The sequence below is a fragment of the Candoia aspera genome, chromosome 14 (assembly GCF_035149785.1).
Source record: "Candoia aspera isolate rCanAsp1 chromosome 14, rCanAsp1.hap2, whole genome shotgun sequence".
Taxonomy (NCBI): domain Eukaryota; kingdom Metazoa; phylum Chordata; class Lepidosauria; order Squamata; family Boidae; genus Candoia; species Candoia aspera.
Genome location: NC_086166.1, coordinates 5,100,640 through 5,122,643, shown reverse-complemented (window position 1 = coordinate 5,122,643; position 22,004 = coordinate 5,100,640). Strand labels below are relative to the sequence as shown.

Below are 22,004 nucleotides of genomic sequence, written 5' to 3'. Positions count from 1 at the left end.
ATATGCATTTGGGTGCAAATATTGATTTCCAGTATGCACTTCCCCCCAAATTGTCCTTGTTTTCTGACAGTGCCTGGGTGGGCCGGATGCCCCATCCGCTCTCTAGGAAAACAGAAGCATTAGAAGCCATATCATTTCAGAAAACTCTGCCTAAATCTGTTGGTTACAAACAGTAAGCCTGGAGCAGGTTCAGTGGGTCATCCAGAGTTTCAATAAACCTGGACTGACTGGCTGCTTTTGTAGCCATAACCCCACGTCCTTGCGCAAGACCAAGACACACCTTGCGGTTCGCTTTTAACAACTGCGTTAAGTAGGTCTGGTCTCCATGGCGTGGTGGTTAAACTCGCTCAACAGGCAATTCCCACGGGCGCCACCTTGCTTTGAACGCCCAGACCAGTTGGGGGTGAAACCACACACAGGCGTGTGCCCTCGCTTCACTCTCTTTCCTAATGCCAGGTGGCAACATCTGTGGCACTTTGAAAAATGGCAGACTCCTCCCAAGTTCAACATGTGCTCCAGCAGCAGCCGGCCTTCCCCAGAGCGTCCGTCCAAAGCCAGCAGGCAGAGAGCCTAGCTGCCAAAGGAAAACGGCCGATTCCAGCTGCATCAGCCTCCATCCCCCAGAGCTTGCAGCCTGCACAGCTGGGGCGAGGGATGCTGTGGTCCAAGAGGAGGCTGCATCCCTGGGCGGCGTCGCCTTGGAGACGCCTGGAGGGACTGCCTCTCGCGCCTCGCCCCAAGGTATGGGGTCACGTGACCTCTGCGTCACTCGCCCCCGCCCCGCGAGGGCGTCCCGCCACACGCCTCGGTCCCTCGCCGGCCGCCGTCGCCCCATTGTTGAGTGGGCGGCGCCGGAAGCCGCCCTGCGTGCGTTACGTCGCGTGAGGCAGCTCCGGCCAGGGACGCCGCGGCGTTTCTCCCCGCCCCGCAGTCATGGCGGCGGAGCAGGAGGCCTTGAAGGGCGGCGGAGGCGGCGGCTGCGGCCGCAACCGCGGGGGCGTCCAGCGCGTCGAGGGGAAGCTCCGCGCCAGCGTGGAGAAGGGAGACTACTACGAGGCACACCAGATGTACCGGACGCTGTTCTTCAGGTGCGGAGGGAGGGCGGCCCTCGCCCTCTTCTTTCCAGACGCTTCCATTGGCGCACCGGAGCGCCGGCCGCACGCGATTGGCTTCGCCGCTTGTCCCTCTCGGGCCCTCGAGGCCCCATTGGTCGAGCAGGAGGCGGGGGAGCGGGCACGCCGGTCTGGCCCCAGCCAAGGCCAGGGAGGGAAGGCGCCGTCCGGGCGGATCCCCAAGCCCATCCTCCGTGCCCCTGGCCACGCTTCGTTTCGGCTGGGGAGGGGGAATGGGGCCCGAACGGGGCGGGAGGCGGCGTTGGCGCAGCACGTTGAGGGGGTCTCTTGGTCTGGGCTTGGGGCGTTGGGGGAACCCGGCCGTGGGGCCGCCTCGGCCAGGATTTGACGGCTTGGAGCGGCGTTTCTCCAGCTGAACCGCTTTGAGATGGGTGGACTTCAACTCCCAGAATTCCCCAGCCAGCTGACTGCTTTGAGATGGGTGGACTTCAAGTCCCAGAATTCCCCAGCCAGCTTGCTGGCTGGGGAATTCTGGGAGTTGAAGTCCACCCATCTTAAAACGGTTCAGCTGGAGAAACACTGGCATAGAGGGACACCTGGATCCAAACACGGAAGTCTATTTCACACACCGTGACATGCTTTCTAGGACAAACCCAACTGCAGCCAATTGGGGGCTGCCTCTTCTTTTGTGGGGTGGGGGAGGCTGGCAGGTTTAGGGGCCTTGTCCTTGTCTACAGGGGGGGCAAGCTTGTTATGGGGTTGCAGATGCTTGGCACGCGATGAGGTGGTTCGTTCTCGACACCGGTGTATCCTTGAGGGTGAACAGACTTGTGAATCTTAAGGTTGGATTCACAGATGATGCTAGGCCGGTTGCTTGCTGGGACTGAAGCCAAGGGAGGGAGCCCAGCTGTTTGCATTTTGTGAGCTGTGATGGGTGGTTTCTCGCCTTGGGTGAGCGTGACCAGTTGTGCTACATTCAAGACACCATAGCTGATGCAGCTGTGGTGAAAGCATTCTCCTATTCATCAAGTTGAGGCAGTAACACTCTCTTTTTGGGGGGTTCCGACTTCAAAAATACTTAGGTTGGCCCTTGTGGCTGGGGCTGATGATACGTGCAGCGTGAACACGGAAGCCTTTGAGCAGTGGCTGTGTGCCCGGATCAAAGTTATTGGGGATTGAAAGGGGTTGAGCTAATCTGTGCAATGTAATCGGCTTGTCAATGGCTGTTAAACTGGATGGCTTAAAAACAGTCCTCCATGTTCAGGGGCAATAAGCCTGAAGTTAACCCCCACCTTCTTGTGATTGACTGGTGTTAAATCAGTTGCAGTAAAAATGCCCATCGTCATTCTTGACAGTAGGGCCAAAAGGTAATTCAAGTGGTTTGTTTGTGACACTTCTGCGCAGAGCTCAGAGTTGGCACGTGTTCCATTCTAGATGGGTGGCGATGGGGGCCTCTTACAAGAACACAGAAGTGGATTTTGTAGCATCTTAAAAATTACCAATTCATAACAGCAGAAATTTGTTGGGTAGGCTAGAACCCACTTTGTTGAATGATTTTCCTTGGTATATAAATATATCTTTTTGTCTAATAGCATGGGAGAATGAAAAATGATGTGAAACGGCTTTGGAACAGAACATAAAAGTACGGCATCTGTGCAAAGCTTGAGCACATATAAAATAAGACCAGTAATGGTTCCCAACAGCAGGATTTCTACAACTTTGAGGTGTTCTTTGTAAGAGACTGGCTTGCCTGCGGTTCTAGAAATTTCCATACTGTAATGCTATCTTGTAAGTCACCAAATGATCATGGATAGTAGTAGATTAAGAACTTACCAAAATAGTAGCATTATTTCCCCCAAGATGTGATGAATATGTCAAAAAATAACATACCTGGTGCCACCTTACGCAGTTTTGAAAAAGATTAGATACACTTCTTTTTCAGAAAAACGGCCCCCAAGGTATACATTTTTGCAGGACCAAATGAGAATCCTGTTTATGTCCTTTAGCTGAAATACCTTAGACAGTAAAAAAAATTGATGTGGTCACGCAAGGTTTATTTTGCTAATTCTAACCCTTTTCAGTCCAGTGGGAGTAACAGTGTAACAGCCTTCTCCAAACTGGTGTTCTTCTGTTGTGTTGAGATTACAATATTCCAGATTTCTAGCCTGTGGCATTATTGGCTGAAAATTCCTATAATGTAACATATTTGGTGTAGTGTAACATATTTGGAGAACACTAAGCTGAGGGTGGCTGTCTTAGTGATACCTGAGAAGGGAAAGATGCAAGTTATTTAAAAGGCTAAGAAATCTGTTGTTCTGTAGGCTTTTGTAGGTTGGATCTCACTTCTTCAGGTGCATCTGACAAAGTGGACTCCAGCTTGTCAAAATTCATGCAACAGTAAATCTGTTAGTCCTTATTTGGAGGTAAGTTACTTTGAAAGCAGTGTTACTTAATTCTAAATAAGCAGGCTTGGAATCATGGTGTTATGATAGATTTAGCATCTTTCCAAACTGTATAGTTGAACTGCTGAACTGTCCCTCTCTTGGGGCAGCTGTCAACAAATTACATGCAACAATAGTAAACAAAATAAGGCACAGAATTAGAATATGGTTTGTGCTTTTGAAAATCTTCACTGCCATCAATTATAGGTTAGCCTAAGTAGTAAAAAAGTTTCCCAGGGGTGCTTATGATTGGACTTCTGATGAATCTGGATGGGAAGAATGACTATGCTGTGACTCCCAGAAAGTTCAGTCTGAATGCTCTGTCATTCACATAAGGTTAAAACAGTGGAGAATTTAAATATTGTATACATTCTGCATTCATTACAGAGTAATAGAGAGCCTGTAGAAGAAGGGAGATTTTGAGATTCTAAACTGATGGGTTTGGCAGCAAGATGGAAAATGGATTAAGGCTCCAAAATTCATTGTACATGTCACAACAAATAGAAGAAACCTTGTTAGGATTCAGGAGCAGGGGAGAAGGGTTGCCATTGCGAATTCAATGAAAATATTGTAGGGATGGGCCAAAATTGCCAGTTGGAGAACAAAGAGTATTTCACCTCCCAATCATATCATTCTGGAGATGGTTCAGCAGTTTCTGGAAGTAAATTTTCCAGACAGAAGCTAGAATGTTGGCTTTTGGACTTTACCAGACAAAGTCCAAAGAAGTGTAAATATCTACCCAGTGATGTGACTGAAATGGCATGTTCACGCTTTGAGGGAAAAGAGACCAAAATCACTCTTGAGTATGATGGGTGGGGAAGTCAGCTCCTCACTGTCCTCTTGTTGAGATACCAGCTCCTCTCTCGCTGAGCTTCCAGAATGATTTTGAATCTGTGCTGGCAATAAAATAATAAGTAGGCCTCGTTGTGGCAAGTCAGGTAAGAAGCTTTTGTAACGATCGTCCTAGTTTGGGCAGCAGTGGTTTTTCTTGTGTGGCAATGTCTGTGATGTGTTTTGGGACAACAGAAGTCAACCGTCTTCTCTCTGGATACACAGCTATAACATTTGTTACATCTGCTCAGTAGGTTTGCTATATATGAAGAACTTGAGTGGTGGTGGTTCTTCTAAGCAATATACAGGAGTCCGATGCTCGTGGGGGTTACAGTTCCAATAAGGCACAGCCAACATGTCTGGTAGTCACAAACATACAAACTATAGGTCAGAATTGCTCTTCAGCTACCTTCACCTAATTCCCCCAGTCTGGTATTTTCTTGGTAACGTTACAATTCTCAGAAGTTCACCGGTCTTTGTTAAGGTTAGCTCCTGATTTGAGGCAAAAAAAAAAAACACCGAGCTTGGTGTTCTTAGCTGTATCAATATTTCCAGAGCAGGGATGAATTATCCACTGTTTAAACGCCTAACAGTCAAGATTATAATTAACCTATGATCTGAGTTGTAATAGTATGCGCTGCACACATTCAGTGCCAAGACAGGTGGAATTTAGCGACCTTTAAATGGAATATGGCAAATACATTTGTGTGCTTATTTCAAGTAATTCCGTATCTTGTAACTAATTGGAACGGGCAACATGCCATTTTCTGGCTGAGATTGATTTCACGGGATATTGTTCAAACAGTTTTATTCTATACGTAGCTCTAAAGTTGAGGCACTAGTACATAACAAAGAAGGGGAGCTTGGAGTTAAGAAAGTGAATTCTCCCCCTGGAAATTACACCCTTCTTTATTTTGGAAATAATAGCTGGGATGACTGAAACAGTGAAAATAGTCTTTCATTTGAAAATGAGGTCAGAAGTGTTGCCTTGGATTTTGTGATAGCAGCATGTTGACTGTTATCATTTGGCTCCATGATTTCTAGCTGGACCTCAGAATGAGCAAAAGGATAATTTGAGTGGACAGAAATATATAGAATACTGGTAGGAAGGAAATAATTAAATAAATGTTGTTTTGTGGGGGGGGGGAGTTGATTTGGAGGTTTATATATTTCTTTTTCTTTTAATATAAGGGGAAGGCGCAATTGTGCTTAGTGATTTTTATAACGTGCTAAAGGGATTGATTATGGAAATTGCAATATTCTTGTTGAAAGTCGGAAGTCACCTTTTTATGTAATCTTCAAAATTCTATTTTCTTGTGTTTCACACTTTTAGTGTTTTTTTTTCTTTTTGTAGTTTTTTTTTTCTTTTTTTGTAGTTTTTATCTTTGTTTCAAACTTAATAAAATTCTTATTAAAAAGAAAAAAGAATGAGAAAAAGGAATCTCTTCCATTTTGGGAAGGGGGGGGAAACGTATTTCAGAAAGGTAGATTGGAGGGTGTAAAAGGATACAGAAGGTAAAACAAAGAGACATGGTTTTGATCAGCAGGATTATTAGCTGTAAGAATTAAAGTTGGCTCTGTCAGGTTTTGCCCTTGGCAATAGGACAATGGACACAATTAGATCCTTCTCTGCTTTGTTAAAGAGTTGTGGTACTCTCCTTGCTAAAGTTTGCAGATGGGATTCTAAGCCCTCATGTTCCTTGGAGCACCACCTCCCTATGTTTCTCCCTCTTCCTAGAGGTCTAGAAATGGACAGAGTGTTAAAAGAGGGCTTAAGTAGTACTGTCAGATGAAAAATATTGCACTCCTTGAGAAGCGTGTTTTCTGCCACAGATCTGCAATCGCTATTTGAAGGCATTAAGTTACTATTCTAGAAGCTCTGGAGCTAAAAGCGCATGGCTTACAATCTGTTGTGTAAAGAGTACGTCATTGTAGGGGATGTTAAGTGCACCTGCAGCACACGGAACAAATGTTACTGATTCTGTGGCGAAACAAAGATTCCTTACTGAATTTTTCTCAGGGTGCGTCCAAGCGGCAGTTCTGCAAACCCATTTACGGGCTGTGAACCTCTCTGGTCCTCCTGTTTTGACCATTTTGTATATCCTCCTCCTCTTCTTCCCTCCCTAATATTACTGCAGTTATGTGGGCATGTGATCCATACAGCAAGAGCTCCATTGTAGCCATGTGCCAAGGGAGGAAGAAAAATAATATATTTTGAAGCTGGCTTATCTGCCACCTTTCGCCAACTCGGGTTTAGCACATAAAAATCAAACTGAGTTGCCGTCTCACTTGGCTTGCTGTGGCGTCAACTTCAGAGTCTGTTAACTGCTGCTTTGCCGTATGCACCAGCGTGCTCTGAGATTTGAGAAGGGAAGACAGCAGTACGAAGGCAGCCCCATCATGATATGTGCACATTAGTTGTTGAAGTATCTAGCGCCACCGGGCAGCTTGGCAAATTTGGAAAACTGGAAGAGTGATGGGCTGTGCTAAATTTTGCAGGGACAGGAAACAGACAGTTCGACAAAACCTGGTTCTGGATTGGGGATCCCTAAGAGCCAGGGTACCCATTCCTCACTTAGCCGCGCTCATCTCCAAAAAAGGGAGCTCTTCTCCCCTCCCACACTGGTGTAGGCAGCTGTAGTTGAAGAAGTTGCTCAGTCCTACAGCTGCCCAAAGAAATTAGGTATTTTCAGTAGCAAAGCTAGAGACTCTACCAAACAGATGTCAGCTTGGTGGGAGGTTAGTAACTATTGCAGTCCATTTTGTGTGATGAATATTGACACTCTGGTGCAGTGTTTCTCAACGGTGGCAGCTTGAAGATGCGTGGACTTCAACTCCCAGAGTTGCTCCGGGGATGGCTGGGAGTTGAAGTCCACGCATCTTCAAGCTGCCACCGTTGAGAAACACTGCTCTAGTGGCTTGAGAGGTAGCTCTTCATCTTCTGGTTGGTGGACAGGAGACACGTCTTTCTTCTGGGAGTTTGAAGACTGGCCGTGGGCAAGTAGCACCAAGATGTTTCTGCAGCTCCCTTTGTTGTGAGAAGGGACTCTTCAGCCTTTTTTCAAACAAAAGGGGGCTGAAATGTGTGCATTATCTCCTGTTAAGAGGTAAATATGCAACCTGGCCTGCCAAGAGAGGCAGGTGATCGATTCTGATTCAAGAGATCTTGTACAAAACTGTCTCCCACAAGCTCTGATTCCTTGTTTTGCCTCCTTCAGTTGAAATACTGAAATTGGCTCTGTATGAAGCTCCCAGGCCTCTCAAAGCTTGTCCCTTTGTGGTGTGTCCTGGTTACCTTTCATTCTTCCTGTTGTTGTTTTAAAATAGCCTCTCTTTTTTTTTACAGGTACATGTCACAGGGCAAACACGTGGAAGCCAGGGAGCTTATGTATTCAGGGGCTCTGCTATTCTTCAGTCATAATCAAGTAAGACTGATTCAAAATTGTGTGACGATTCTATAAATAATTAGCACTGAGAAGTTGGGGGTGGGGATGAGAGGCCCATCACCAGTTTGTAGCAAGTTGGCAAGATACGCATTCCCAGGGTATACCCTCTCTCTCAGGAACCCTTTGAAATTGGAAAACAGGCAGCCTTGCTGGCCCACTCCATAAATATGTTCAGATAATGCACTGAGCCCCAGGACAGCCCTGGCATAGCTGCTCGGATTCTCCCCCACCCTCCCCAAGCCAAAGTGTGTAGCAGGCGCCTCCAACCTGTTGAAGGCCATAGGCATTTCTGTTGGGTTTTTTTAAAGGGCCCCAGATGCCTCAGAAATAAACTTCTGTGGAGTGTCTGCCCAAAACCCAACATGTGGGAGCAGTTTCTTCCCCTGTGAGTGTGTCTAGGTGGGCGCCTGCATACAAGGCTGGTTCATGCATTCCCTTTCTCCATCTGGCTGCTATTTCACGCCCACATAAACATCCATTCCGTAAGCCGAGTTCCTCTGGTGCTTTTCTGCTTTTCCTCGTCTCTTCCCAGAGTGCCTTCTGGAACCCTCAGAAGTCCAGGTTCTGCCATCTTCATGTAGCCTGACACCCTCTCTTGCTGCCCTGCACCCTAACCCGAGCAATATTTAATTTACAAACCAAATGATATTTTTCTCCAGGGGCCATTTTTCACTTTTCCTGATACCTATGATTTTGTTCAAGTGCTTCCACTTGGTATGTTTTCTGTTTAATTTTAGCAGAACAGCGCTGCTGATCTATCCATGCTAGTTCTCGAGTCTTTGGAGAAATCAGATGCCAAAGTGACAGATGAGCTATTAGGTGAGTGTTTTCTCCAGGTTTTCCTCTTACTGTTCCACGCTGAGAATTGGGATATGTAACCAACAACGTCCTGCGTTCCAATTCCATTTTACTGTGGTTGGCCTGTCATCTGAAACTGGGAGAACTTGGAAATTGTCTTCCGTGGATTAGACCTGTTTTAATCTACTTCAGCAATCTCATTCTGACAGTGGTTAGACAGATTCCTCTAAAAGGTTCCAAGCGAGCTACGAAAGTGAATCACTCTTTTCGCTATTTTCTGCCTGTTAATTCACTGGAATGCTGCCTCTCAACACATCCGTGACGTCATGGCTAGAAATCTTGAGCGATATATCATTGGCAGGTATTAATGACTTGCTCACGTCTCTAGGTGTTGAAGAATTGTTTCGGGGTGGAGCATCATGTCTGCCCCTGTCCTCTCCTCAACACAAGCAGAAGCTGTAGGGTCTGCAGAATAATTGACCTCTCTGCCGTTTTGATGGACAGCCACTTCATCCTGTCTCCTCGCTAAAGCTCTATGGCTTGTTAGACAGTCTGATTCAGTAAGCCTGAAGTGGTCAGGCTGTTCCCAGGAGCTGTCCATCTGGAACGCATGTGAAGCATCATTTCTGTTTCTTTCCCCTCCCACCTTGACTGCTTATCTCAAGGGACTTGTGAACAAGAATGAAGGCCAGAAGAAAGAGTCACCCATCTGGCATCTAGGTCCTCTGCAATCTGGGTCCTGCAACCCCAGGCTTTGCTCCTTGGCAACATCTTCCAAATGAAGGGAGGTGTCTCTCCAAGATCTTCAGAATGTCCAGGTTAAGCCTTTGCACTAAGGAAGTTTTTCCCTCCATCTCTCGTTAGGAAAGGCAGTGGCTTCTGATTCTGCAGCAGAGAGGTCAATTCAGTGGCTCTGCCTAAAGAAATGAGATTGTTTTGAAGGAGCTTCAGCCACGTATCTGTGAGAATGGCAGCGGGGGGGACTACTACGTATTTAAAGTTTTTTTCTTTTTTTAAGGCGTGGTTATCTTAATGTTGTGCTAAGCATTGCTTTTTGTAATTGCTTCTAGAGAACCTGGCAAAAATGTTCAGTCTGATGGATCAAAACTCACCTGAAAGAGTAGCTTTTGTATCCAGAGCACTGAAGTGGTCCAGCGGTGGATCGGGGAAGCTGGGACATCCAAAATTACACCAGTTGCTGGCTATCACTTTATGGAAAGGTGGGAATCCTGATTTGAGCCTGGCCCTTAAGTCACCGAGCTGCTTGCTCTGTGGCCTGGTTTATACCCTTAAGAGTCGCATGCGCCAAAGGAGCCTTGGTAGGGGAACATCTTCCATGCCCCCATGAAGCTACTTCTGAGGTTAAAGGGGACTTCCAAAGCTATCTACAGCTTCAGGGGATATGCGTAGTCCTCGTTCAGCAACCGTTTGCAGTTACGACAGTGATGTAAAAGTTACTTTGTGACCAGTCCTCACATTGACAATCTTCACAGGTCTGTAAAGCAAAGGAAAGCTGAAGGAAAATCATAAGCACCGTTGAGGTTTCGCTTAGCAACCGCTTCACTTAACAATCGCGTTGTGGTTGCTAAACAAGGACTACCTGTAGTCCAAAATCCACTGGACATGTGCAAATTAGTTGGTATATAAAATACCTCCTTGAAATCTGTCCTACAGCTTCTGAGGTCTCCGCTGACCTTACCCAGGCCTTGGCTCAGAGTATTGCTCCAGCAATTGCAGACTTCTGCCCCCTTGCTAGGAATCATAGCAACTTGGATTAATGCCAGTTTAGCGTCTGCTTCATTTTGAAATCCAGGGTGAATACATCAGAGAGAAATTAGAAACTTGGCAGGATTTTAAGCACCTGATCCCTTTCAGACGCAAATTGAACATCGTCCGGCAGATTTATTCTACGATATATGTCAGAATATTGTAATTCACTGCAGGGCTGAGGCTGCGTTAATATTTCATGCTGCAGCTGCTCCCTTCTCCCTACACCTTCTGGCTATTTTCCAAGAAAACCCAGATTTTTTTTCCCCCCTCAGTTTTGTATCCTTATTCAAATATGACCTGCGGAGAAAGACACGTGTGAGGAGTATGTTGCCAGAAAGGAACTGATAAGAGGAAGGGAGTGAGAGGGCTTCTACCATTTTGCTAGCCCTAAGTCAGAAGATGCTTTCTTTATACTCACAAGGACTAGGGATTTAAAATATAAAGTTACATTTTCTGCGGCACGCTTAAGTGTTTTTACCCCGTTCAAACTTCTTGCTGTATTTTTCCAAAGTAAAATGGCTCCCACATGGGCGATAAAGGCATTGGGCTCAGCTATGGCTTAACTTTGGTTTGTCCCATCAACCAGAAATGGCTGGGGTCGTACATTGCCAAGCCAGAAGCCATAATTCACAAACCACGGTGGCTGCACTCACACAGCACGGGAAGCTGGTTTGTGCGAGGCTTGAGCCCATCTGGAGGTTGCTTTGATCATGATATTCTGGCACCCGTCCCAAGCTGACTTTTTTTAATGTAACTTTCCTTCTAGAGCAGAACTATTCTGAGTCTCGCTATCACTTCCTGCACTCCACAGACGGGGAAGGTTGCGCGAATATGTTGGTAGAATATTCCTCAGCCAAAGGATATCGCAGTGAGGTGGACATGTTTGTGGCTCAGGCTGTGTTACAGTAGGTGTTCACTTCCGTTGTTTACATGTCTGCCTCTGGTGCTTACTGACATCAATCAATCAGGGTTTATTGATTAGCCCTTAGGCCTTATCAGAACGCTTAATGACCACAACTGAGACCAGGATTTTGGTTGCTAAACGAAGCGGTCATTAAGTGAATCTGACCCAATTTTATGACCTCGTTGCAGCGGTTATTAAGCAAATCACCACGGTCGTTAAGCAGACCACATGGTCATTAAGCGACTCGCGCGGTTCCCCGTTGATTCTGCTTGCCAGAAGCTGGCCAGGAAGGTTGAAAATGGCGGTCACATGACCACGGGATGCGGCAACAGCCATAAAATGCAAACCAGTTGCCAAGTGCCCAAATTGTGATCATGTGACCGCCGGGACGCTGCAACAATCATAAGTGTAAGCACCAGTTGTAAGTCGTTGTTTTTCAGTACTGTTGTAAGTCTGAACCGTCACTAAACAAATGGCCATTCAGTGAGGACTACCTGTATGGACTTAATAGTCCTTTGTTTTTATTTGCTGATTTGAACCAGAACACTCTGAGATGCTGCACCAAGATGGTCAAGCAGGCCACGGGTTTCTCCTTCTAGTGAAGCACCCCTTTTTTGCCTCCGTGCTCCAGGTCTTACCCGTTAGACGTGTGGCTCCCTCTTTAACAAACGCCACTGAAAGTATCTTCGGGTATTTTTTTCCCTTCTGTGAGATAATTGTTCCAGGAGAGGAGTCAGTGGCCATGATGTGGAGAGATGTTGTTGATAACTTTTTTTTCCCGGTACAGCCAGAGAATGGCCATGGGTAGAGATAGTTCTAGCTGCTCAGCTCCCACTCCAGAGTAAGCACTGAACGTTTGGCATTAACCTTTAGAGTGTGCATCTGAAACATTTCAAGCCCTCACACGTACAATCCTGGTAAGACCGACTGGCTGTTAACGTCCTGTTTGGGCGTAGGTGCAGCCAGCAGCTCCCTAGTGAGACCCCGCCTGTGATTTTTGACCCACAGACACTGTCCTTTGCCCCTCGCCCGTGGGGCCGCCCTCACGGAAGCAGCCAGGGGGACACCCTCCTGAGAGAGCATTTGTTCCTTATCTTCCAGTGAGCCACAGAAGCAGTTTTGTCTCCTTCAAAAGTTGTCATTTTCCATTTTAGATTCCTCTGCTTGAAAAACAAAACTAGCGCATTGGTGGTTTTTACGACGTACACACAGAAGCATCCTTCCATAGAAAGTGGGCCGCCCTTTGTACAGCCCTTGCTTAACTTCATTTGGTTTCTGCTGCTGGCGGTGGACGGGTAAGGGTTTCATTAAGCCACTGGACACAAGCTGCTGCTTCCTTTTTTCTTTTTCTTTTTTTTAACTCTCCGAGCAAGTTTCACATGGCGGGTGTGTGTTGGCTGTCTGTTCTCTTTCAGAGGAAAGCTGACGGTATTTACAGTATTGTGTGAACAATATCAGCCTTCACTGAAACGGGACCCCATGTATAATGAAGTAAGTTGTCCCATGTGGGATGGTACTTTTTTCATCATCTTTTTATTTCTCTGCCACTATGTTTTTTTTATCCGATTGCATGGCTCCGAGCCAGTTATAGCAAGGTGAACCCGACACGGTGACACAGGTTGAAATTAGAGAGCTAATTTGCAGACCTGTTCGAAAACAACACCTTTGTAAACTCCAGGAATCTACTAGTACTCCTAAGGAAAACCCTTCGAAGCATTTTTCTTGAAGATGTGGGAGGGGAGGAGTAACAGAGCTCTTCCACCAGAGAATAGTTCAGAGGCTGAGCCTCCCCGCTGAGAAAGCTCTCTTCTGCACTGTGACCCAGATGTATCTCTGAAAGCATCTCTTGGGAGTCTGCTTTCATTTCAACATCTTACCGGGATTAGCAGCGAAGACCTGTGTGTCTCTGGGTTGTTTCTGTATCCAAAAAGGGAATTCAAATTACAATTACCATCTCAGCAATCCCTGCTCTAGAATAAATCAGTCCCACACTGGCAGAGGCACAAGGATAGTGTGCCTTGAGGTTCCAGAAGTGCATTGAACCAGGAATATCCTTTGTGGCTCAACATCAAAGCAAACAGTAATTACAGATGGATAGTTTTATACTGTAGACCAGCCTTTCTCAACCTTTTGACCCTGGAGGAACCCTGGAAATATTTTTTGGGCCTCGGGGAACACCTGCACCTTCAGGCTCAAAAGATAGGCTGGAAGTTACCAAATTATTTTATTAACAGTGTTCTTAAACTGAAAATAAAGAATAAAACTTACCTCTTTCATGGGAAGTTGCCCAAATTTGAAATAATCTTTTAAGTAAGTCATGATCTCCCAGGGAAGCCCTGGTGACCTCTTGGGTGCCACGGAACCCTGGTTGAGAAACCCTGCTTTGGACGGGGCATTGTGCATGGCTTAGTACATGGTGCCTCGTTTGAGCCACGAGTAACACTTCTTTTCCCCTGTGCTTCCTTCAGTACCTAGACAGGATAGGACAGCTCTTCTTTGGTGTCCCCCCCAAGCAAACGTCATCCTATGGTGGATTACTAGGTGAGTTGAAGATACAGGCTGAACCTGGTCATCTCCATGAAAAAATAGGTAGCGTAAGCTGCGGGCTGATCGTTAATTTGACATGGATAGGGGGGCAACGGGTGGGTCCAAATGAAAACCCTTTGTGCGAGTTTCAATACATCTTACTGGATGGTCGGCACCCTCTGGGTTCCTTTGATTAAACACTGTCATCTCTCAGGACCCCCCAGAAGCACACCTTCTCTGAATCAGTGCCTGCCTTCTGGAACGAGCCCCCCCCCCCAATATCCCCCTGGGTGTGCTTCCTTTATTTTGGCCCACTGCTGCTGTTCTTCTCGCCGGAGGCAATCACCCCATCGTGCCTTGCTTTTATTCGGTACCCCCGATCCATCTCCCGGACTTGCTCTTGAGACTGGGCCCATCCTAAAATGGGTATCCCTAACACTTTCCATTCCCCCTTGTCCTGTGATTCCATCCTAGGCAATCTTTTAAACAGCCTCATGGTAGCTGGGGAAGAGGAAGAAACGGAAGAGGACCAGCCGGAGGACAGCAGCCCCATTGAGCTGGATTGAGTTCTTCCAGAATCGCTTGGAATCCGACCACGTGCTCACCCAAAACGCCACCAACAACAAAAAAAAAGACATTGGGAACGAATCCTGAAGTCGTTGCTCAACAGGTTAAAGGGCCCCTCTGTTATGTTTCAAAGAAGAAGATTGCTGAGATGTTCATAATGTTTTGGTCTATATTATTTATGTAAAAACAATGTGCTGGGGTAGCCAGGAGAACGGATTTTGTGTGATCATTAGCGGACCCTTCTTAATGCCGGCAGCAGACTGAACGGGCGCCTCCTCCGTGGTTTTTACGAGCAGTATTTCCTCCCCTCGCAGGCCCACTAAATAAAACCAGAACACACACCGGTTGCTTTATATTTTTAAAGGCTGCAGTTTTATTTCAGCAAATTAGCAGAGTAAGGTCTTGATTGTCAAAAGGAGGGGGGGGAAGGGGCGGGGTGTCCTTGAAAATTCAGGCAGCAGCTGCTCAAGAAGGTGTCCTGTAGACCTGGTGCCAAAAAACATGGATTTTGAGACGAGCCAAAGAAAATTCGCTACTAATTGAAAACCCAAGCAGGGAGGACCGAATTCGTATCTGTCGTTGAAAAATGATCCGTTTGAGGAATCTAGGGAGAATGGGACCCAGTGGCCCTTTATGGATATGAACTGCAGCTGCAATCCCTCTCCTAGAGAGACGATCTATTTGCCTGAACATCCAGCCGTCTCACAGCAGCCCTGCCCAAACCGCTACGTTCTGGCTGATGAAGAACGCATGCACATATTAGAAGCAGAGCGATCCTTAGGTGAAGGGGATGCTGTGGACCTTTGGGTTCTTACCATTATTTATTTTGATGGGATGATTTGTTGATCCATTTTAACACTTCATGTACAAATAAAGAACAAAATTACCAGCCGCTACAAAAACCACTCGCTAGGCTTCGCGTGACTCTACATCTCGTCTCAGTGAACGCACACAACACCAGGCGTTAGCCGTACGATTAAAAGATGCAATGGAGGAGGGAACACTTTATTTTTTCACATTAAAAAAAAAAGGCTTAGATTAATACAGTGATCATGCATGAAAGGAGAATAATACATTTTTATTTACTGTAAAAAAAAAAAGATGAATTTGTGTTAATTGTTGAGTATAAAATAAATACTTTATACTGGGATGTCTGCTGCTGTTACCTTTGGAGCATGGCTGTGCATCAATTGTATTTTATAGGTCTCTGATGAGAGCCTTAAACCATGACTCTGCAGGGTGTTTTATTTTCTCTGGCAGCTGGCTGTGATTTCCCTCAGGATTGTGGGATGCAGCTGTCCCGGTCTCTCTCCCAGATCCTTGTGTTTGTTTTCTCAAGGCAACCGTCTCATTAGCTTTTGCATTTCCATTTGGTAGACAATGCACCCTTTGATTCATTGTACAGTAGAATAAAACGGAATTTGGGGCACGATACTGCCTGTTCCTATTCCAGTGGTCTTCCACGTGGTCTCTTGCAAGAATGTCGTCCTTCAGCGGGCATCAGACACCCTAACTAGGGATGATGGGAGCTGCCGTTTGGCACTTAGACTGGGTGCCAGGTGATCGTCGATGATCTCGCCTGGCATCCCAACCTGCCAATGTTCTTCTCAGGCCTGCCTCTGTATTCTGTTTCCTCCGTCGGTCATAATAGCATGAATAGTCCATTTCTATCTGAATCTGGATAGAAACCTGGCTTTTCTTTGGGCAGAGCTTGAGCCTAGTTTATTCACAGATCTAGATGTATTAGAAAATCAGCACACCTGGTTCAGAGCTTTTGCACCGTGATGCGCAGTGTGGATTTGCAGCTTGTAATTGGTGGTTCACTGATAAAACTAGAATTTTCCAAGAATTCTGGCTTGGATTCTGCTGAACAGTTTACGTCACTAGAAAGTTTTGGAAGTTGGATGGGTAGAGAGTAAGATTTTCTTACTGTTTCTCTGTACCGCCTTCCTGTTCTCGTACATAGCGGAGAAGGTTGAGCCGGAAAGAGAATAGTTTGCCATTCCGGAAGAGCCTCAGTCTTTGGCATAATGCAGACGTTTTAAACCCATGGAAGTTGGCAGCCCAGTTTTGACAGTGAGGAAGCACATCCTGGTAAACGTGTCTATCGTGGTAGGCCTTCCTGCCCACGCGCAGGCTTGTGTCCCCATAGCAGCCAGCAAGCCTATTTTACGGCAGCTCTGCTAATTTATACTCATTTTTCTCTCCCCCTCCCCTCCTATTTCTTGCTTGACATTTAGCAGCTTGCAGTATTTTTTAAAAAGCAGGAGAAGAAACCCCACGTGCCAGGCAACCGCCTGCCGCTCAGCCCAGGCTGAATCTCTCCATTCAGCACCTGTCACGGGGATGCATTTTCCTGCTTTATTTTAGATCACTAGGTGGTGCTGAAGCTCGGATTTTTGCCTCAGAAACAAAAGGAGTTCCTGCTGTGTCCAGAAATAAAATGCAATTCTGGGTTCCTAATTTGTCAACAAGAATGAAGAGATGGTGCTGTGAATCAGTTCCTTCCTCCTCGTTTTCGGTGTTCGGCTGAACTTCTTGCAGCAAGATTTTCTCTAAATCCATTAGGATAAACCAAACTGCAACCATGTCCCTGAATCTGCCGTGACAGGAATGTCCTTGTATGTGGTTACCCTGGTCTAGTTTGTGCAACATGAAAAGAGTTCGGAGGAACTCGGCTAAGAAAGGGGAACCCATTCGTTTCGTAACAGCTGGGTGGATCACAGGTCAGGACGCTTTCCTACAAGAAGGTTTCCATTTTAGTCTTGGGCATCTCCTTTTTAAAAAGGACCTGATCACAAAGCAGGAAGGGGAAGATAATTGGCAACCAGCCATGAGCATGGAGATAGGGGAAGCTTTTTTAAAAATGGCATTAAAGGCAATTTTCCATTTTGCTACATGGGTACGGAAGCCCCTATACATACAGTTCCACTCCCTGCAAAGGATTCCCATTTATTTTACGCATCTGATTTGGTCCCTTCCGGTGGGGAAAAAGAAGAAGAATGTAGCTATGTATGGAAGCACCCTAATGTGTGTTGCAACTCCAGAGAGCATGCCTTTAGCATCGTCCCTCCCCAAGGTACATCTTCCTGATGTGTGGAAGATCATCCCCCGTTCATACCAGGTAGGTTAAATAGCAGGAACCGGGTTCAGATTTTGGCCTTTCATACATCTGATTGAGATGGAAGAGCATATACAGTCTTGAAGTTAAGCAGCCACGACCATGCCTTTCTCATTATTTACATTTAATCTACCTTGCTGCGTTTAAAATCCAGACATTTTTTTTAATGCCCTAGACTAGCATGAACAACAGTGGTACTGTATGTCTCTTAAGATGCTGTGAAGTAGAAAAACGGCCAGCATCTCGTTAATCCTCTCTCCTGTTAAATTAGATGTTTGTGTTTCTTTCAGCCTAGCTGCCCTCTGAATTGTTTTCCCTCTTGTGAGGGGTGGTGGCAAGAGCTGGCCAGCCACGCACAGCTGCCAAAGGAGACCACTTGCTCCAGCCAGCTAACCAACCTCAGGAGGGCCCTGATGGTTTATCACTTGAGGTTCACCTTATCAGCGTCCAGATCATCCCCTGAACTGGGTGCTTCCCCCGAAGGAAGAGTTTGCAGAAAGCCCTTGCAAACCAATGAAATAGCACGTCCTCTAGCAGTTGCGACACATTTCCTGGGGAGTGAAGGACTTACGAAAGGCGTGTGGCGAAACACCCGGGAGAGCAATGCCATGCGCGCCAAGAACTTGATCAGTCTGGCCACTTGCTCAGAGGAGAATCCACCCTTGAACTGCTGTTGAGCCCACCCATATTGAGAGGCATTCATTGAGTGCCTAAAAGCAAGACTTGCATTTCCCCTTCCCTTTTCTGCCTTGGGAGAGGAAGCCCGTATCTGTCATCCCTTTGGCCTGTGTTTCCAGATCCCTGCACTGTCGAAAGAAGCGTCTTAGCATCTGACTTCTCGCTAACATGGGCAGCTGTGTTTCAAATGGGCATCTCCCCTCCTTGCTGCTTGCTTGGTGCAGGTGCGAGAATACCTCCACCCAAAGACTGTCGATATGCAAGCTTCCCTGCATCAACATGCCTGTCCTTGCAGGGACAGCTCAGAAGAGTCTGGGAAGCTTCACTGCTCATTTTCCAGGAAATTTTGGATGTCCTTGATTCATTCTGCTGAAGAAATTACCTGGCAGACAGCATGGCTTTTATCTGTTGCTTCTGACCACGTTTTTTGGATATATCCTCCCGGATTGTTCAGTTGCAACCTCTGGCCGTAATCACATTTTAGAAGTTTCGATTCCTGCCAGTTGGACCAGTCAACTTAGAAGTGTGCCATGACACCCATGGAGACTCCCTCCGGCACCCAACTGGTCCCATATAATCACCTTCCAGTGAAGATCAAAGTCTACCTTCTCTGCACCTAATACCAGTGGATTGTTCATTTACTCCTCTGTCAGGGCATTTCCCAGATTCTCCCACCTTTTAAGGAAGGTGCCCATTGCCCCTCTGTAGGAGTTCGTTTGTATTTGACCCACCATTTTTAGACAAGCTGTTTTTCACTGCCTGCATTCCTGGAAGCAGAGCTGGCTTTTTTCCATTCTAAAAATAAATATTAGAGGCTCTAAGGATGCCCTTCCTCATTTTAACTTTTTTTTTTTAATGCTTTAAATATTGCACAATGAGGAGACCAGGGAAACATTTCCTTTCACCCTGAATTTAATCAGACACCGCCTTTATCAAGCCAACAGGATAATTTATTGGTGTGGATGATATTTAGTGCCACGACTGTATTACCATCAACTTAACAAATGTACACACAAGACAGACCTTGGTCTGACAAAACACTCAAAAGGAGGAAGAAATGTGTTTAAATCAAGATGGCACCTCAGGATGCAGAGAAACAAGTCGTGGACCCTTCAGGAGAGTCCTTTTCTACCTGACTTGTAAAAAGTTGCAACAGTCACAGCTGAGGCTGCGGAGGAGCAAGAATTAATATAATCTTACACCCACAAGGGAGAAGAAAAGAACAAGCAGATTTCAGCCAAGGGTGAAGCCCTGCTGAGTCGGTCAGTATAAATACACAATAATACAAAGTTAAATTATGGCTACAAACAGGGAACCTGGCTTTAGAGAAGGGAGAGGCGTGAACGAGTTGCCTGGCAGTCAAATATGATGAAGGCAGAAGGAAAATCAGATCTGAGATTAGTTGGTGATGGTCCTCATGCAGTGCATTGCTACCAGTAGCTCCTGCGTGGCAAAGATGTAGCAGGAAATGTCTTGCCTGCTGAATTAACGGTGCCTTGAATCAAACTATGCTTCACTTCCCAACTTGTTTTTATGAACAGTCTTGCATTGGGGTTAGGCTTTAAGCTAGTCTATGAATGACCGTTTTTACTGAGGACTTTCTGCTTGAGATTAAAGGCCGTGTTTGTTTTTTCAGCATGGTATCTTCTTGGGAAAGTAGCTTCCAACATCAGAAGAACCTTTCACCCTTGTCCCATAGATTCCTTTGGGTTATTATGGCAGCAATCGAATCCATCTACTTAAAATAGGGAAGGCGGATGTCACCAGGGAGACCCACTGAAGAACTGTGCATTCCTCCCCTTGTTAGGCTGGCTGAGAACGCCACAACACGTTACAGAGAGAATTAGTTTCTATCTTTTGCACCTTTTGCATCGGCCCCCTTCCATCAAGTAGTTCTGCTCAGCCACCATTCATTTCTTGCAGGAACGTTCTAGGTTTCTCCTAGATGATGGGCTCCCAGCTCGGCAATTCCTGGTGCCAGCAGAAGCACCTCTTTGAGGACCGGTTCTGTTCTGTTAAAAAGTGACAATCCAGTGCAACTCTAAGATAAAACTCTGACGCAAAGAAGCAGGACCATCCAGCGTGGACCCGAAACATGTTGAGCAATGGAGAGGAGATACGCTTGCTCATTCCGTGGCTAACATGAGAAATGTGTCCAGAATCCAATGAGACACATTGTTGACTATCACTACTAGACCTCCTTCTCTGTGGCTGGAAAGCAGCAGGCTGACTTGGAGTAGAGTCCACCCAACTCTGCCCCAGCATCTTCTCACCACCCCTTGCCAGAGCAGTCACAGAGTTTTGCCCAATGTGACTAAGCCAGGCCTAAGGTTTAGGCCTACAGTTGACCATAGACACAATCTTGGGCACTCCAAGCAAACCACAGGCCAGCTGTCCCCAACCTGTTGCCAACCCAATGGGACAAGATTACAAATTCATCTCCTGTCTGGAGAGACCTCTTACCTTTTAAGCCTCCCCAGTTGCGAAGCTAAGAACTACTTCAACTAACTGTAGAGGAGCAGTAGAGCTACTTCATCTTCATTTTTGCTGGAAGCCCAACTGCTCTGGGGGTCTTCCCACCTAGCAGCCATTCCACCCCATTTCTTAAACTATTTTCATCCCAAATGATCATGAGGAGAACCACTTGAACTTGCCTTTTTTCTTTCCTCTTCCCTCCTCACCCCTGTTCCTTGTGTCATGTCTTTTAGAATGTAAACCCAAGGACAAACTGATCCAGGAGCTTTTCTGGCCAGAAGAGTAAGGTACTTCAAAGACAGCAAATTGAATTTCTCTTTGTTCTTCTGTCTTAGCAAGGTGATGCTTGATCCCAGTTTAGCACAAAACCTAGGTGTGCTTAATGCTAACATTTTCAGCAAACTTAGTCTCTGATGGCTTGAGGACGCTGAAGAAGTCCTTCATCCCATATTATCTGCCGACCTATACTCTACACCTACCAATTGGGTTTCCCATTTGGAGTCAGAATTTTTATAGAGAACCATAACAAAATCCACTTAAAAGTAGCAAAATGCCTTCTTTGTCAGACTATCTTCATAAAAACCATGCTGATCTTGTTGCAGTCTTTTCTGAAGCAAGATCCATCCTTGGCAACTTTTTTTTAAAAAAGCAGCAGCACATCAAGCAATTGTGCATAACCCAAGCAACACAAAGAAAGGTCCTGTCATTTTGAGTTTCCCACAGTGCTTTGCAGCAGGGGACTCTGCAAGGATCAGTCATATCCTGAATGCATTTAAAAGCAGCCTCTGTGCCAGCTGAAGGCAGGAAAACTACAGCGCTCTGAGGATTTCCAAGGAACCTAGATCAGATCTTCCAACAAAGAGATTGTGTGCACTCTGCTGTCCTTTGAAGGTGGCCTGGTGCAGAATTAAACACAAATCAGCCGTCACATAATACATTTGATATGCAACTTGTCTCACTTTCTTGAATCATCTGTGGTGCTCATTGGCTCTTCACACCCCCTCTGATCCAAAGGGCTCCTTGAGTCCCTTCCTGCTCCCACCCCCAAATCTGCACTCTTCTGAGACTTCTCAGGGCTTCCTGCACAGCTGATGATGCAACGGACTTCAGCAAGCCAGCATCTCATGTAGCATAAGCAGCAGCTGCTTCTCCTCCCTCAAAAGTGGGTCCCCAATGCACTGTTCTTCCCGGAAAGGTTAATCCATTCCAAAGAGATTATCTGAAGCAAATTCCTCTCTCTGTGGTCCAGTCCATGAGTCAGTTCCTCACTTTTTTCTCAGAATGATGGCTGAGTCATTAAACCAAGATTAAGCAAACGATGGCTTAGCGCTCTATATATCTTCAATCATTGCTCTGCATAACTCCGCTCATGGG

The 22,004-nt window shown here is 46.2% G+C and overlaps 1 protein-coding gene across 2 annotated transcripts; it reads left to right on the top strand.

Annotated features, from left to right (window-relative positions):
- The first annotated feature begins 885 nt into the window (after positions 1-885).
- Positions 886-15,506, top strand: GET4 (guided entry of tail-anchored proteins factor 4). 2 transcript variants are annotated; one of them, XM_063315257.1, is made up of 10 exons: positions 975-1,088; positions 3,395-3,496; positions 7,692-7,770; positions 8,529-8,610; positions 9,660-9,809; positions 11,126-11,264; positions 12,418-12,558; positions 12,679-12,754; positions 13,732-13,804; positions 14,264-15,506. In XM_063315257.1, exons 3-10 carry the CDS (start codon positions 7,696-7,698, stop codon positions 14,353-14,355), a joined length of 828 nt encoding a protein of 275 aa, XP_063171327.1. In that variant the 5' UTR covers positions 975-1,088; positions 3,395-3,496; positions 7,692-7,695; the 3' UTR covers positions 14,356-15,506. The 2 variants fall into 2 exon arrangements, with proteins under 2 accessions (XP_063171326.1, XP_063171327.1); XM_063315256.1 differs by lacking the exon at positions 3,395-3,496 and having other exon boundaries at positions 886-1,088.
- The last annotated feature ends 6,498 nt before the right edge of the window (positions 15,507-22,004 follow it).

What these genes read in the sequence shown, in the direction of transcription:
- GET4 (XM_063315256.1), top strand. Translation starts at nt 934, where the DNA reads ATGGCGGCGGAGCAGGAGGCCTTGAAGGGCGGCGGAGGCGGCGGCTGC. An exon ending in TATTCTTCAGTCATAATCAA is followed by an intron (nt 7,771 to 8,528) that starts GTAAGACTGATT and finishes GTTTAATTTTAG; the next exon opens with CAGAACAGCGCTGCTGATCT. An exon ending in GGCTATCACTTTATGGAAAG is followed by an intron (nt 9,810 to 11,125) that starts GTGGGAATCCTG and finishes CTTTCCTTCTAG; the next exon opens with AGCAGAACTATTCTGAGTCT.